The sequence below is a fragment of the Corvus hawaiiensis genome, chromosome 4 (genome assembly GCF_020740725.1).
Source record: "Corvus hawaiiensis isolate bCorHaw1 chromosome 4, bCorHaw1.pri.cur, whole genome shotgun sequence".
Lineage (NCBI taxonomy): Eukaryota > Metazoa > Chordata > Aves > Passeriformes > Corvidae > Corvus > Corvus hawaiiensis.
The window spans coordinates 7,030,342-7,045,516 of NC_063216.1; the positions used below are offsets into that span (position 1 = coordinate 7,030,342).

General features: G+C 57.8%; 2 protein-coding genes across 4 annotated transcripts in view; both read right to left on the reverse strand.

Moving 5' to 3' along the window:
• Nucleotides 1-1,802: 1,802 nt before the first annotated feature.
• Nucleotides 1,803-8,783, reverse strand: LOC125325428 (epoxide hydrolase 3-like). 3 transcript variants are annotated; one of them, XM_048302459.1, is made up of 7 exons: nucleotides 8,546-8,783; nucleotides 7,571-7,833; nucleotides 5,774-5,778; nucleotides 5,002-5,300; nucleotides 4,130-4,233; nucleotides 2,838-2,986; nucleotides 1,803-2,111 (listed from the first exon to the last, which is right to left on the reverse strand). In XM_048302459.1, exons 1-7 carry the CDS (start codon nucleotides 8,742-8,744, stop codon nucleotides 1,880-1,882), a joined length of 1,251 nt encoding a protein of 416 aa, XP_048158416.1. In that variant the 5' UTR covers nucleotides 8,745-8,783; the 3' UTR covers nucleotides 1,803-1,879. The 3 variants fall into 3 exon arrangements, with proteins under 3 accessions (XP_048158416.1, XP_048158415.1, XP_048158417.1); XM_048302458.1 differs by having other exon boundaries at nucleotides 1,804-2,111; nucleotides 5,774-5,859; nucleotides 8,546-8,767; XM_048302460.1 differs by having other exon boundaries at nucleotides 1,806-2,111; nucleotides 5,774-5,859; nucleotides 8,557-8,641.
• Nucleotides 8,784-12,744: 3,961 nt separating this feature from the next.
• Nucleotides 12,745-15,175, reverse strand: part of BRD4 (bromodomain containing 4) — a 65,140-nt gene continuing 62,709 nt past the window's right edge. The window contains exon 23 of the mRNA XM_048300617.1: nucleotides 12,745-12,933. Coding sequence (XP_048156574.1) covers nucleotides 12,865-12,933 — 69 coding nt within the window. The 3' untranslated portion in view covers nucleotides 12,745-12,864. The remainder of the gene's footprint in view (nucleotides 12,934-15,175) is intronic.

The window sequence follows — 15,175 nt, forward strand, 5'->3', positions numbered from 1 at the left end:
TATTTTCCGCCGCGGCCATGGCAACGCGGGGACCGACACGGGACACGGGACACGGGGGGGACACGGGGGGGGACACGGCGGGGACAGGGGCACGGCGGGGGGGGGGACACGGCGGGGACACGGGAAGGGATGTGGGGACATGGGAGGGACAGGGATGGGGACAGGGACAGGGACGGGAAAGACAGGGACACAGAGGGGACACCAGGGGATGGCTGAGGACAGGGGAGGGACGGGGATGAGGACGGGGGACACAGAGGGGACACGTGGAGGGACGTGGGGACACGGAAGGGACAGGGATGGGGACACTGAGAGGGACGTGGGGACACGGAAGGGACAGGGATGGGGACGAGGATGGGGACATGGAAGGGACATGAGGACAGGAGAGATGTGGACACGGAGGGGACACTGAGAGGGACGCGGGGACGTGGCAGTGACAGGGATGGGGACAGGGATGGGACATGGGAGTGACAGAAATGGGGACAGGGATGGGGACACGGAAGTGACAGAAATAGGGACGAGGATGGGGACATGGCAGGGACATGGGGACAGGGATGGGGACAGGAGGGATGGGGACACGGAGGGGACACTGAGAGGGACGCGGGGACGTGGCAGTGACAGGGATGGGGACACAGAGGGGACATGGAAGGGACATGGGAGGGACAGGGATAGGGACAGGAGGGATGGGAACACGGACGGGACAGGGATGGGGACACGGAGGGGACACTGAGAAGGACGCGAGGACGTGGCAGTGACAGGGATGGGGACAGGGAAGGGACACGGGGCCGTGGTGGGGCCATTGAAGGGACATGGAGGGGACATGGTGGCATCAGTGGGGACACGATGGGGACACGGACAGGGGCGTGGAGACACGGAGGGGACACGGGGTGGGGACCCGGGGACACCGCGGGTGGCACCGCGGGGACACGGAGGGGACCCGGGGCCCTTAAACTGACCCCGTGGGGGACACGGAGGGGACCCCGGAAGGGACCCGGGGACACCACGGGTGGCACCCAGGGTGACCCCGCCCCTCCCCCCCCCGCAGGTGCCACCCCGCGGGGTGGGGGAGGGGTGGGGTGTGCCCCGTCCCAGTCCCGGTCCGGCCGGTCCAACTGGTTAAACTGGGAGTGGGGGAGGGGCGGGCTGGGCACACTCGGGGGAGGGGTGGGGGAGGGGCAGCGCGGGGTCCCCCTCCCCCCGTTAATCCGCGGCCGCCGGGGCCCCTTAAGAGGCTTAAAACGGGCCCGGGGGGAGGGGAGGGGAGGGAGGGGGGCACACCCAAATTCCCCGCACCCCTCCCCCCACCCCGCACCCAAAATTCCCACCCATCCCCCACCCAGGACCCACTCCGCACCCAAATCCTCCCCCCCCCGGGACCCCCAAAATCCCTTCCCCACCCCCAAATTCTCCCCTCGCCCCCTCCCCCCCCCAAAAAAAAAAGGCGCCCCCTCCCCCCCCATTTTCTGTGTCACCCAAATTTATTTCGGGACGACCCCGCCAGATGTTGGGGGGGGGGGGGGGAGGGGGTGTCCCCCCATCCAGATGGCGCGATCCAGATGTTGGGGGGGCCCCCCCGTCATTCCCCCACCCCCACGCTGGGGCCTTGTCCAGATGTTGAAGCCCTCGCCCAGATGTTGGGGGGAGGGGGGCGTCCCCCACCCCCATCCTCACCCAGATGTTGGGGTCCCCCTCCAGATGTTGAGGGCGGGGGGACCGAAGTCCTCACAATCCAGATGTTGGGGTCCCCCACCCCCACCAGGGTCCCCCCCCCCCCAGATGTTGGCGTCCCCCCCCCTCCCACCCCCAGGGCCCCCCCAGGTGTGGGGATCAATTCCAGATGTTGAGACCACCCCGCCCCGCCCACCCCCCGCTCTGGGCGTGGCTACGGCCCCTCCTTGTCCCCGCCCCCCAGGAACTCTCCAATCAGCTGCGCCAGGGGGCGGGGCCTCTCCTCGGGCAGCCAATGGGAGGCGCCGGGCAGGAGGCGGAGCCGCGCCGGGGGGCGGAGCCAGCGCAGGTGGGCGGGGCCAAGGCGCGGGTCCAGGAAGGCGTCGCGGGACCCCCAGAGCAGCAGCGTGGGGGAAGGGGGCGGCTCCCGGGGCACCGGGGTGTCCCTGGGGGGGACAGGGGGGTCAGGGGGGTCACTGGGGGTGGACAGGGGTCAGGGGGTCACTGGGGCGACAGGGGTGTCCCTGGGGGCGTCCCAAACCCAACTGGGAGCGTCCCGAACCCAACTGGGAACGTCCCAAATCCAACTGGGAACGTCCTAAACCCAGCTGGGGTCATCCCAAACCCAACTGGGAACGTCCTAAACCCAGCTGGGGTCATCCCAAACCCAACCAGGAATGTCCCAAACCCAACTGGGGTCATCCCAAACCCAACTGGGAACGTCCCAAACCCAACTGGGGTCATCCCAAACCCAACTGGGGTCATCCCAAACCCAACTGGGAACGTCCTAAACCCAACTGGGAACGTCCTAAACCCAACTGAGAGTGCCCCAAACCCAACTGGGGTCATCCCAAACCCAACTGGGGTCATCCCAAACCCAACTGGGAACATCCCAAACCCAACTGGGAACGTCCTAAACCCAACTGAGAGTGCCCCAAACCCAACTGGGAATGTCCCAAACCCAACTGGGATCATCCCAAATCCAACTGGGAACGTCCTAAACCCAACTGAGAGCGCCCTAAACCCAACTGGGAATGTCCCAAACCCAACTGGGGTCATCCCAAATCCAACTGGGAACACCCAACTGGGACCCACTGCCCCCAGCACCCGACTGGGACCATTCAGCCCCACCCACCCCCCCCACCCCCACGCCCCTGGTGCCCCCCACCCACCGGAAGAGGTTCCGGTAGTAGTGGATGGGGGGGCTGAGCCCCCCGGGCTGGGACAGCCCAAACAGGTACGAGTCCAGTTCCTGCTCCGAGAGCTGCCACGCCGGGTCCTGGATGCCCGTCTGGACACTGGTCAGGAACGTCCTCACCAGCTGCGGGGACACCGAGGGGGGACACGGCACTGGGCGGTGCCAGGAGCCCGAAATTGGGGACAAACCGGGGGACACGAGGTCTGGGTGACATCAAACCCCCAAAATAGGGGACAAACTGGGGGACACGAGGTCTGGGTGACATCAATCCCCCGAAATCGGGGACACAATGGGGGACACGAGGTGTGGGTGACATCAAACCCCCGAAACTGGGGACAAACTGGGGGACACAAGGTGTGGGTGACATCAAACCCTGAAATCGGGGACAAACTGGGGGACACGAGGTGTGGGTGACATCAAACCCTGAAATCGGGGACAAACTGGGGGACACGAGGTGTGGGTGACATCAAACCCTGAAATCGGGGACAAACTGGGGGACACGAGGTCTGGGTGACATCAAACCCCCGAAACTGGGGACAAACTGGGGGACACGAGGTGTGGGTGACATCAAACCCTGAAATCGGGGACAAACTGGGGGACACGAGGTCTGGGTGACATCAAACCCCCAAAATAGGGGACAAACTGGGGGACACGAGGTGTGGGTGACATCAATCCCCCGAAATCGGGGACACAATGGGGGACACGAGGTCTGGGTGACATCAAACCCCCAAAACTGGGGACAAACTGGGGGACACGAGGTGTGGGTGACATCAAACCCCCGAAATCGGGGACAAACTGGGGGACACGAGGTGTGGGTGACATCAAACCCCCCAAACCGGGGACAAACTGGGGGACACGAGGTGTGGGTGACATCAAACCCTGAAATCGGGGACAAACTTGGGGACACGAGGTGTGGGTGACATCAAACCCCCGAAATCGGGGACAAACTTGGGGACACGAGGTGTGGGTGACATCAAACCCCCGAAACCAGGGACAAACTTGGGGACACGAGGTGTGGGTGACATCAAACCCTGAAATCGGGGACAAACTGGGGGACACGAGGTGTGGGTGACATCAAACCCTGAAATCGGGGACAAACTGGGGGACACGAGGTGTGGGTGACATCAAACCCCCGAACCCGGGGACCGAGAGGGGACGCGACACTTTGGGGTTGGGCGCCGCCCTTTGGGGTGGTTCCTGAGGGGCTCTTTGGGGTGGGAGGTGGCAGTGAGGGGACAGGAGGGGACAGGAGGGGACAGGGCTGACCTGGAAGTCGGCCAGGGACAGGAGCAGCTCGGGCAGCCAGGGCAGCTGGAACAGGAAAATGTAACAGGAGCGGAGCAGCTGCGACGGGTGACGGGCGGTGAAACCTGGGGTGGGGACACGGCCACCGCGGGGCCACCGCGGGGCCACCACACGGTCAGGGACACCATGGGGCCACTGCGGGGCCACCACGGGGTCAGGGACAGGGACACCACGGGGCCACCGTGGGGCCACCGTGGGGTCAGGGACAGGGCCACCACGGGGCCATTGTGGGGTCACAAACACGGCAGGGCCACCAAGAGAGGTGGCACCCAATGGCCATGGCCATGACAGGTGGCACCCAATGGCCACCGACCACGAGAGATGTCACTGCCCACCATGACCTTGAGAGGTAGCACCCAATGGCTTTGGCCACGGCAGGTGACACCCAACGGCTTTGGCCACGGCAGGTGACACCCAACGGCTTTGGCCATGGCAGGTGGCACCCAATGGCTTTGGCCATGGCAGGTGGCACCCAATGGCTGTGGCCACAACAGGTGGCACCCAATGGCCATGGCCATGGCAGGTGACACCCAATGGCCACAGCCATGACAGGTGACACCCAATGGCTTTGGCCATGGCAGGTGACACCCAATGGCTGTGGCCACAACAGGTGACACCCAACGGCTTTGGCCATGGCAGGTGGCACCCAATGGCTGTGGCCACAACAGGTGACACCCAATGGCTTTGGCCACGGCAGGTGACACCCAATGACCTCGGCCACTCAACGTCCCCCAGCGCCACCGACCACGAGCCGCCCCACCACGGCACCCGGCGTCCCCGATGTCCCCGTGGTGCCACCCCTGTCCCCAGCCGTCCCCGGCCGTCCCCGTCACCTGCCATGACGCCGCGCTGGGGCGCGTCCATCACCACCAGCTTCTCCACCAGCTGCGGGTGGCTCGAGGCCACCTCCCAGGCCAGGACGCCGCCCCAGTCGTGCCCCACCAGGACGCAGCGCGGCGCCCCCGGGGGCGTCCCCAAGGCCTCGATGACCTCGCAGATGTCCCCGAGCAGCAGCTCCAGCCGGTAGCTGTCCCTGCCCGGGGGCTTCTCCGAGTCCCCGTAGCCCCGCAGGTCCAGGGCCACCACGCGGAAGCGGGGGCTGAACTCCTGCATCAGGTGACGCCAGCAGAACCTGGGCACAGCGGGGACGGCGCTGGCACCGCGGGGACAGAGCGAGGGCCGGGGGGCGTGGGGACAGCTGGGGGCACTTGGGGGACATCGGGGGACAGCTGGGGGCAGCTGGGGACAGCTGGAGACATCTGGGGGACCTGAGGGACACCTGAGGGACATCTGGGGACACTTGGGGACATCCTGGGGACATCCTGGGGACACCTGGGGACACTTGGGGACACCTGGGGACACCTGAGGGACACCTGAGGGACACTTGGGGACACCTGGGGACACCTGGGGGACACCTGAGGGACACCTGGGGACACCTGAGGGACACCTGGGGACACTTGGGGACACCTGGGGACACCTGGGGGACACCTGAGGGACACCTGGGGACACCTGGGGACACCTGAGGGACACTTGGGGACACCTGGGGACACCTGGGGACACCTGAGGGACACCTGGGGACATCTGGGGACACTTGGGGACACACACCAGTTCTGGGGGAAGCCGTGGAGCAGCAGCATCAGGGGGGCGCCGGGGGGACCCCGGGTGACGTAGTGGAGACGCAGCCCCGAGCCCTGGGGGACACCGGGGGGACACCGGGGGGACAAAGGGGACGGGGGGGGGGGGTGGGGACAGCCCCAAATCAGCCCCTCCCCCCCCCCCGATCTGTCACAGGAGGAGCCACCGGAGCTGTCACCGCTGAGAGAGGCCCCAAAGCCACCCCAAAACCACCCCCAAATCCCCCCAAAACCACCCCAAAATCCCCCCCAAAATCACCACAAAATCCCCCCCAAATCCCCCCAAAGCCACGCCAAAATCCCCCCAAAATCACCCCAAAACCACCCAAAATCACCACAAAATCCCCCCAAAGCCACCCCAAAACCACCCCCAAATCCCCCCAAAATCACCCCAAATCCCCCCAAAACCACCCAAAATCCCCCCAAAATCACCCCAAAACCACCCAAAATCACCACAAAATCCCCCCAAATCCCCCCAAAATCACCACAAAATCCCCCCCAAATCCCCCCAAAATCACCACAAAATCCCCCCCAAATACCCCCAAAGCCACCCCAAAACCACCCCCAAATCCCCCCCAAACCACCCAAGACCCCCCCAAAATCCCCCCCGAACCCCTCTAGAACCTTCCAGACCCCCCAAAATCCCCCCCAGGACCCCAACCCCCCCTCCCCAGATCCTTCCAGGGTCCCCCAAAATTTCCCCCAGACCCCGCAACCTCCCAGGACCCCCCAGATCCCCCCCAATCCCCTCCAGTCCCCTCCAGAACCTTCCAGGACCCCCCCGGTGTCCCCCGGAACCCCCCCAATCCCCTCCAGAACCTTCCAGGACCCCCCAAGATCCCCCCTAAATCCCCTCCAGTCCCCCCCTAATCTCCCCAGGACCCCCCAAATCCCACCCAATCCCCTCCAGAACCTTCCAGGACCCCCCAACATCCCCCCCAAGTCCCCCCCAAATCCCCTCAGATCCCCTCCAGAACCTTCCAGGACTCCCCCCAGGACCCCCCCAGTGCCCCCCAGATCCCACCCAGTCCCCTCCAGAACCTTCCAGGACCCCCCTGGTGCCCCCCAAATCCCCCCAGATCCCCCCCAATCCCCCCCAGAACCTTCCAGGAGCCCCCCCAGTGCCCCCCAGGACCCCCCCAAATCCCCCCCAGTACCTTCCAGGACCCCCCGAATCCCCCCCAAATCCCCCCCAGATCCCCTCCAGAACCTTCCAGGACCCCCCTGGTGCCCCCCAAATCCCCCCAGATCCCCCCCAATCCCCCCCCGAACCTTCCAGGAGCCCCCCCAGTGCCCCCCAGGACCCCCCCAATCCCCCCCAGTACCTTCCAGGACCCCCCGAATCCCCCCCAAATCCCCCCCAGATCCCCTCCAGAACCTTCCAGGACCCCCCTGGTGCCCCCCAAATCCCCCCAGATCCCCCCCAATCCCCCCCAGAACCTTCCAGGAGCCCCCCCAGTGCCCCCCAGGACCCCCCCAGATCCCCTCCAGAACCTTCCAGGACCCCCCAAAATCCCCCCCAAATCCCCCCCAGATCCCCTCCAGAACCTTCCAGGACCCCCCAAAATCCCCCCCCAAATCCCCCCCAGATCCCCTCCAGAACCTTCCAGGACCCCCCGAATCCCCCCCCAGATCCCCTCAGATCCCCTCCAGAACCTTCCAGGACCCCCCCAGTGCCCTCCAGAACCTTCCAGGACCCCCCGAATCCCCCCCAAATCCCCCCCAGATCCCCTCCAGAACCTTCCAGGACCCCCCGGTGCCCCCCGACCTGCAGCCGCAGGTGCCGGTGCTCCCCGAAGGTGCCATCGGCCAGCCCGGGCGGGGCCGCGGCCCTGCGGTGCCACCCGAAGGTGGCGCGGGGTCCCCGGCGCAGCAGCAGCGCCACCCCCCAGAGGCCGAAGGCCACCCCCGAGGCCACCGCGGCCACCGCGAGTCCCCCCCGGGCCAGGAGCCGCCGCAGGGCCAGCAGGAGCCGCGTCGGGGCCAGCAGCAGCGACAGGAGCCGCGAGGGCATGGGGACAGCGGGGACACCTGGGGGGACATGGGGGAGACATGGAGGTGGCAGTGGCAGGGTACCTGGGGGCACCTGGGGGCACCTGGGACACACCTGGGGACAGCTGGGGACATCTGGGGACATCTGGGGGCCACCTGGGGACCACCTGGGGAACACCTGGGGGACCTGGGGAACACCTGGGACACACCTGGGACACACCTGGGGACACCTGGGGACCACCTGGGGGACACCTGGGGACAGCTGGGGATACCTGGGGGACACCTGGGGACACCTGGGGACACCTGGGACACACCTGGGGACAGCTGGGGACACCTGGGACACACCTGGGGACAGCTGGGGACCACCCGGGGACAGCTGGGGACCACCTGGGGGACCTGGGGGACACCTGGGGGACACCTGGGGATACCTGGGGACATCTGGGGACATCTGGGGGCACCTGGGGACACCTGGGACACACCTGGGGGACACCTGGGGACACCTGGGGACACCTGGGTGGGACACGGCGGCACCGGGGTGTCCCATCCCCAAGGTGTCCCCTATCACAGGGTGGCCGTGTCACCAAGGTCCCCACGGTGTCCCACTCCCACGGCGGCCCCGTCCGCATTGTGTCCCCCCCTCCCCGTCCCCACCTGGTCCCCGTGGTGTCCCCACAGCCCCCCCGGTGTCCCCACAGCCCCCCCGGTGTCCCTCCGTTCCCCACAGCCCCCCCGGTGTCCCCTCTGTCCCCACCCTGTCCCCACCTTGTCCCCGCGGCCTCCGCGGTGCCGTTCCCGGGATGTGTCACCGCCTGTCCTATTTCCCGGGTGGCACCGTCAGGGGTGTCACCATCCCCTGGATGCCACCACCCCCACGGTGTCACCATCCCCAGGGTGCCGCTGTCAGGGGTGTCACCAATACCAGGGTGCCACCACCCCCAGGGTGTCACCATCAGGGGTGCCACCACCCCCAGGGTGCCACTGTCAGGGGTGTCACCAATACCAGGGTGTCACTACCCCCAGGGTGCCACCACCCCCACGGTGTCACCATCCCCAGGGTGTCATTGTCAGGGGTGCCACCACCCCCAGGGTGCCACCATCCCCAGGGTGCCGCTGTCAGGGGTGTCACCATCCCCTGGATGTCACCACCCCCACGGTGTCACCATCCCCAGGGTGCCACTGTCAGGGGTGCCACCATCCCCTGGATGCCACCACCCCCAGGGTGCCGCTGTCAGGGGTGTCACCATCCCCAGGGTGTCACCACCCCCAGGGTGCCGCTGTCAGGGGTGTCACCATCCCCAGGGTGCCACCGCCCCCAGGGTGCCGCTGTCAGGGGTGCCACCATCCCCAGGGTGCCACCACCCCCAGGGTGCCGCTGTCAGCGGTGTCACCATCCCCTGGATGCCACCACCCCCAGGGTGTCACGATCCCCAGGGTGCCGCTGTCAGGGGTGTCACCAATACCGGGTGTCACCACCCCCACGGTGTCACCATCAGGGGTGCCACCACCCCCAGGGTGTCACCGCCCCCAGGGTGCCACCATCAGGGGTGCCACCACCCCCACGGTGTCACCGCCCCAGCCCCGAGGTGCCCCGTCCGGGGGTGTCCCCATTTCCCGGGGGTCCCTGTCCCCGAGCGGTGTCACGACATTGGGATGTCCCTGTCCCTGCGGCGTCCCTGTCACGGTATCCTTGTCCCCAAGGGGGTGTCACGACATGGGGGTGTCCCTGGGGTGTCCCTGTCGCCGGCCTGTCCCCCCCCTGCTGTCCCCCGCCCCCCCCCGCCCGGGACTCCCCGTCCGGAGCTGTCACGACATTGGGCTGTCCTTGTCGCACGCGTGGGGGGCTCCCAATCCCGACTCCGTCGCGACTCACGGGGTCCCCCCTGGCGTGTCCCACCCCCTGGCGTGTCCCTGTCCCCACCAACCCCGCCCCGATCCCCGCCTCTGTCGCGACACTGCGGTGTCCCCGTCACGCCTGGGGGTGTCCCCGCCACCTCTGTCGAGACGGCGCGGGGGTCCCGCCGCCATCACCGACCTGTCGCGACACCGGGGGGGCTGGGGCGGCGCGGGGGGGCGGCACTGGGGGGGTCCTGTCGCCTCTGTCGCGATCGCGGCGCTGTCGCCGCCCCCTCCCCCCCCCCCTCCCCGCGCCGCTTCCGCCTCGGCAGCGCCGGCCCCGCCCCCGAGCGCTGATTGGGCGGCGGCGGAGCGGGGGGCGGGGCCTGGCGGGAGCAGCCAATCAGAGCGCGAGGGGCGGGGCGGGGCCGCTTTGGGTGGATTTGGGGCTTTTTTCGGGTTTTCATCTTTTTTTCTCCTTTTTAAAAATTTTTTTGGGGCTCTTCTCGGTTTTCCCCCGTTTATCCTTTTTTAGTTTTCACCTTTTTGTTGCTTTTGTCTCCTTTTGGGGCCTTTTAGCCTCCCAATTTTATTTTTTTTTAAAATGTCGACCTTTTCTGTTTTTTAACCTTTTTCCCCTTTTCTTTCCCATTTTTCCCTATTCCCTTTTTCTCTCGTTTTCCTCCTTTTTCTATTTTCGGCTATTTTTAAACCCATTTTTAACTTTCTTCCCCTCATCTTCCCCCTTTCCTTTCCCCCCTTGCCACAAATTTTTACCATTTCCCCTTTTTTTGGGGGCCGTTTTGGAACACTTTGAAACCTTAAACCGTCATTTTAATCCTAAAACAATTAAAATCATTAAAGGCTAAAATTCATCACTGAAACGATTTTACGAAATATAATTTCGAGTTGAGATTTGGATGTTTCAAATTTTAAGAATTTAAAAATTCAGTTTGGATTAAAATTCCGATTTCGGTCAAATTCGATTTTAAAAGTCAACATTTAGAAACGTCCAGAATTTCGATTTTGGTCAATTTGGGGTTGAATTTTAACTTTCCTGAAGTTTCAAAATCAACTTTAAATTTCCGGTTTTAAAACATTCCAATTTCTGATTTTCAAAAAATCTCCATTTCTGCCAATTCCAACCCAAAAATTCCAGGAATTCCAATTCCTGGAAATCCCTTTCCATTTAAAGATTTCCGGTTTAATTCGGGTTTTTCTCTCTCTCCCCAGGGGGGGTCCCGGCCCCTCCCCCCCTTTTCCCCCTCCCCCACCCCTCAAATTTTCCAGGATTTTGGGAATAAAAACGGGGCTGAAAAACCCGAAAATTCCGTTTTTTTGTGTTTTTTATACAAAACCAAACTCGCAGCGTTTTTTATTCCACGATCGGCAAAACCCCGGCGCGGGAATTCCGGGAATTCCGGGGGAAAAAACCTCGGGATTGGCACCGACGGGGACCCAAACCCAAATAAAATTAATTAATTATTAATAATTAATAAAACCCCGGGTGGGGAAGGCGAGGGGAGGAGGGGAGGGGGATTGGGGAGAATTCCCGGGATTTTGGGCAAAAGGGAATTTATATAAAATAAAATAAAAAAAAAAAAAAAGGAAAAAACTAAAATGGGCGAAAAATGGGGAAAAAAGTGGGAATAATAAAAAAATTCCGAGCGGGCGGCGATTTTGGGGGGAAAAGGGGGGAAATTGGGGAAGAGGGGGAGGGGAGGGAGGGGAAAGAGGAGGGAAAAGGGAAATAAAGAGGGAAAAATGTAAAAAATTCAGGAATATATAAAAAATGGGGTAAGAAGGGGGAAAAGGGGAGAAAAAAAAGGGAATTTGGAAGGAAAAAGTTAAAAAGGAAGAAAAAGGGAAAAATAAAAAGGAAGAAGAGGGAAAATGAAAAAGGAATTTAAGGAAAAAATAGAAATAAAATTAAAGGGGAAAAGGGGGAAAAAGGAAAAAAGGGGGGAAGGGAAAATTAAAAAAGGAGGGGGAGAAGAGGGAAAAAATCGGGGAAAAGAAAAAGGGGGAAAAGGGAAAAGAAGAAGAAAAAAGAAAAAAAAGAGCAGGGAAAATTAGGAAAAATCAGGGAAAAAAATAAAGAAAGGGGAAAAATCAGGGAAAAAAATCAGAAAAAAAGAAAAATCAGGGAAAAAAAAATAATAAGGGAAGGAAAACCAGGGAAAAAATCAAGGAAAAATTTGGGGAATACGGGGAAAAATCAGGGAAGAAAACAGCAGAAAAAAAAGGGGAAAAAAGGGAAAAAGAACGGGGGAAAAAAGGGAAAAAATCAGGAAAAAAAGGAGAAAAAAATCAGGAAAAAAAGGAGAAAAAATTGAGGAAAAAAGGAGAAAATCGGGGGGGGAAAAAAAAAAAAAGGGAATTTTTTGGCAAGGAAGGAAATGAAAAATGAAGGAAAAAGGAAAAAAAGGGCAAAGGAGGAAAAATTCCAGGAGGAAAAGAGGGAAAAGCGAAGGGGGGGGAAGTCCCTGAGGCAGCGGGCGGGGGAGGGGCCGGGCCCCTCCCCCCATCACCCCTCCCCCCCCAAATTCCTCCCCAAAAAGCCCCAAATCCGCCCCGATCCAGCCCAAAAAAATGGGAATTTTCCCCCATTTTTTCCTTGTTGCCGTCGCCGGAAAAAAACCAAACCGAACCCCAAAAAAAAACCGCCCCCCCAAAAAAATCCAAAATCGGTGAAAAAAAAAAAAAAAACCGAAAAAAAAGACAAAAAAAAACCGAAAAAAAAAAAAAAGGGAAATTAAAAATCCCGGGAATTCCCGGGAATTCTCGTGGGGGTTTTTTGTTGTCGTCGTTTTTGGTGTGAAAAAGAGGGAAAAAAGAGGAAAACAAAAAAAAAAGGTGGAATTCCGGGGTAAGGCAGCCCCGCCCCCGCTCCCATTCCCGAATTTTTTCCAACATTTAACGGAGAGTCCGAACTTTTTTCTTTTTTCCTGTGTTTTTGTTGGATTTTTTGTTGTTTTTTGTGGTTTTTTTTTTTTTTTGCCAGGAAAAAAAAGGGAAAAGAGAAAAAAAAAAAAAAAAAAGGAATTTTTTCTTTTTTTTTTTCTTTTTTTTTTGGTGTTTTTCCACTTTTTTTTTTGTTTTTGGCTTTTTTTTTGTTTTGTTTCCTTTTGTGGTTTTTTGTTGGTTTTTTTTTTTTTTTTTTTTCTTTTTTTTTTTTGGGAAAAGAGTCAAATTCCCGGCCGGAATTTGGGCCGGGATCTGCCGGAATCGCCTCTCCTAGAAAAGGTTCTCCTCGAAAATCGCCAGGAGGTCGCTCTGGAAGTTCATGTCGATCGTCGCCGCCATCTGCAAAAAAACGGGGAAAAATTGGGAAAAAGTCCGGGAATTTTTGGAATTTTTTCCGGATTTTTTGGGAATTTTTAACCTGATTTTTTGGGAATTTTTAACCTGATTTTTTGGGAATTTTTCCTGACTTTTTTGGAATTTTTTCCTGATTTTTTTGGAATTTTTAACCTGATTTTTTGGGAATTTTTTCCTGACTTTTTTGGAACTGTTTTCCTGATTTTTTTGGAATTTTTTCCCTGAGTTTATTGGGATTTTTTCCCCCGTTTTTTTAGGAGTTTCCAGCCTTTTTTTGGTTTTTTTTTGGCCGTTCCCAGGGGTTTTTTTTGGCAGAGGATCCTCGAAATCCCAAAAATTTCTCATTTTTAGGAATTTTTGGTGTTCCCAGGATTTTTTTCAGCATTCCCACGAATTTTTAAAACCTTTTTCCGAATTTTTTTTTATTATTATTTTTAAGGCGTTTTTCCCATTTTTGGGGTTTTTTTGGCCGTTCCCAAGGGGATTTTTTGGCAGAGGATTCTCAAAATCCCAAAGAATTCTCATTTTTAGGAATTTCTGGGATTCCCAGGATTTTTTTGAGAATTCCTGGGAATTTTTAAACCCACCTTCTTTATTATTATTATTTTTAAGGAGTTTTTCCCATTTTTGGGGTTTTTTTTGGCTGTTCCCAGGGGTTTTTTTTGGCAGAGGATCCTCGAAATCCCAAAAATTTCTCATTTTTAGGAATTTCTGGGGTTCCCAGGATTTTTTTTTCAGCATTCCCAGGATTTCAAAACCATGTTCCTGAATTTTCTTGGGTTTTCATTATTTTTAAGGAGTTTTTCCCATTTTTTGGGGTTTTTTCCGGCCGTTCCCAGGGGGTTTGGGGCAGAGGATTCCCGGAATTCCCAAGGATTTCTCATTCTGACCCATTTTTGACGTTCCCAGATTTCTTTTCAGCATTCCCAGGATTTTTATTTTAATTTCCCAGTGATTTTTAAGGAGCTTTTCCCACTTTTTGGGTGTTTCGGGGCCATTCCCACCCTTTTTTTTTTTTGGGAGCAGCTCCAGGGTTTTCCTGGATTTTTTTTGGCTTTCCCAGGAATTTTTTGGGAATATTTCTCCCACTTCCCACGGGGTTTTCTGGGGACATTTCACACAATTTTAGGCCTTTCCCAGGGATTTTGTGGGATTTTTTGGGGACATTTCACACAATTTGATGCCTTCCCCAGGGATTTTTGGGGATTTTTTCTCCCACTTCCCATGGGATTTTTTGGGGACATTTCACACAATTTTAGGCCTTTCCCAGGGATTTTTGGGGAATTTTTCTCCCACTTCCCAAGGGATTTTTTTGAGGACATTTCACACAATTTTAGGCCTTTCCCAGGGATTTCTGGGGATTTTTTTGGGGACATTTCACACAATTTTAGGCCTTTCCCAGGGATTTTGTGGGATTTTTTGGGGACATTTCAGACAATTTGATGCCTCTCCCAGGGATTTTTGGGGAATTTTTCTCCCACTTCCCATGGGATTTTTTGGGGATATTTCACACAATTTTAGGCCTTTCCCAGGGATTTTTGGGGAATTTTTCTCCCACTTCCCATAGGATTTTTTTGAGGACATTTCACACAATTTTAGGCCTTTCCCAGGGATTTCTGGGGAATTTTTGGGGACGTTTCACACAATTTTACACCTTTCCCAGGGATTTTGTGGGATTTTTTGGGGACATTTCAGACAATTTGATGCCTCTCCCAGGGATTTTTGGGGAATTTTTCTCCCACTTCCCATGGGATTTTTTGGGGATATTTCACACAATTTTAGGCCTTTCCCAGGGATTTTTGGGGAATTTTTCTCCCACTTCCCATGGGATTTTTTTGAGGACATTTCACACAATTTTAGGCCTTTCCCAGGAATTTCTGGGGATTTTTTTGGGGACGTTTCACACAATTTTACACCTTTCCCAGGGATTTTGTGGGATTTTTTGGGGACATTTCACACAATTTTAGGCCTTTCCCAGGGATTTTTGGGGAATTTTTCTCCCACTTCCCATGGGATTTTTTGGGGACATTTCACACAATTTTAGGCCTTTCCCAGGGATTTTTGGGGAATTTTTCTCCCACTTCCCATAGGATTTTTTTGAGGACATTTCACACAATTTTAGGCCTTTCCCAGGGATTTCTGGGGAATTTTTGGGGACGTTTCACACAATTTTAGGCCTTTCCCAGGGATTTCTGGGCATTTTTTTGGGGACATTTCACACAATTTT

Coding starts and splice junctions, on each gene's coding strand:
- LOC125325428 (XM_048302458.1), bottom strand. CDS start 8,744: ATGGTGACACCCTGGGGGTGGTGGCACCCTGGTATTGGTGACACCCCT. Junction 5,860..7,570: donor ACCGGCACCTGCGGCTGCAG/GTCGGGGGGCAC, acceptor GGTGTCCCCCAG/GGCTCGGGGCTGCGTCTCCA. Junction 5,301..5,773: donor CACGGCTTCCCCCAGAACTG/GTGTGTGTCCCC, acceptor CGCTGTGCCCAG/GTTCTGCTGGCGTCACCTGA.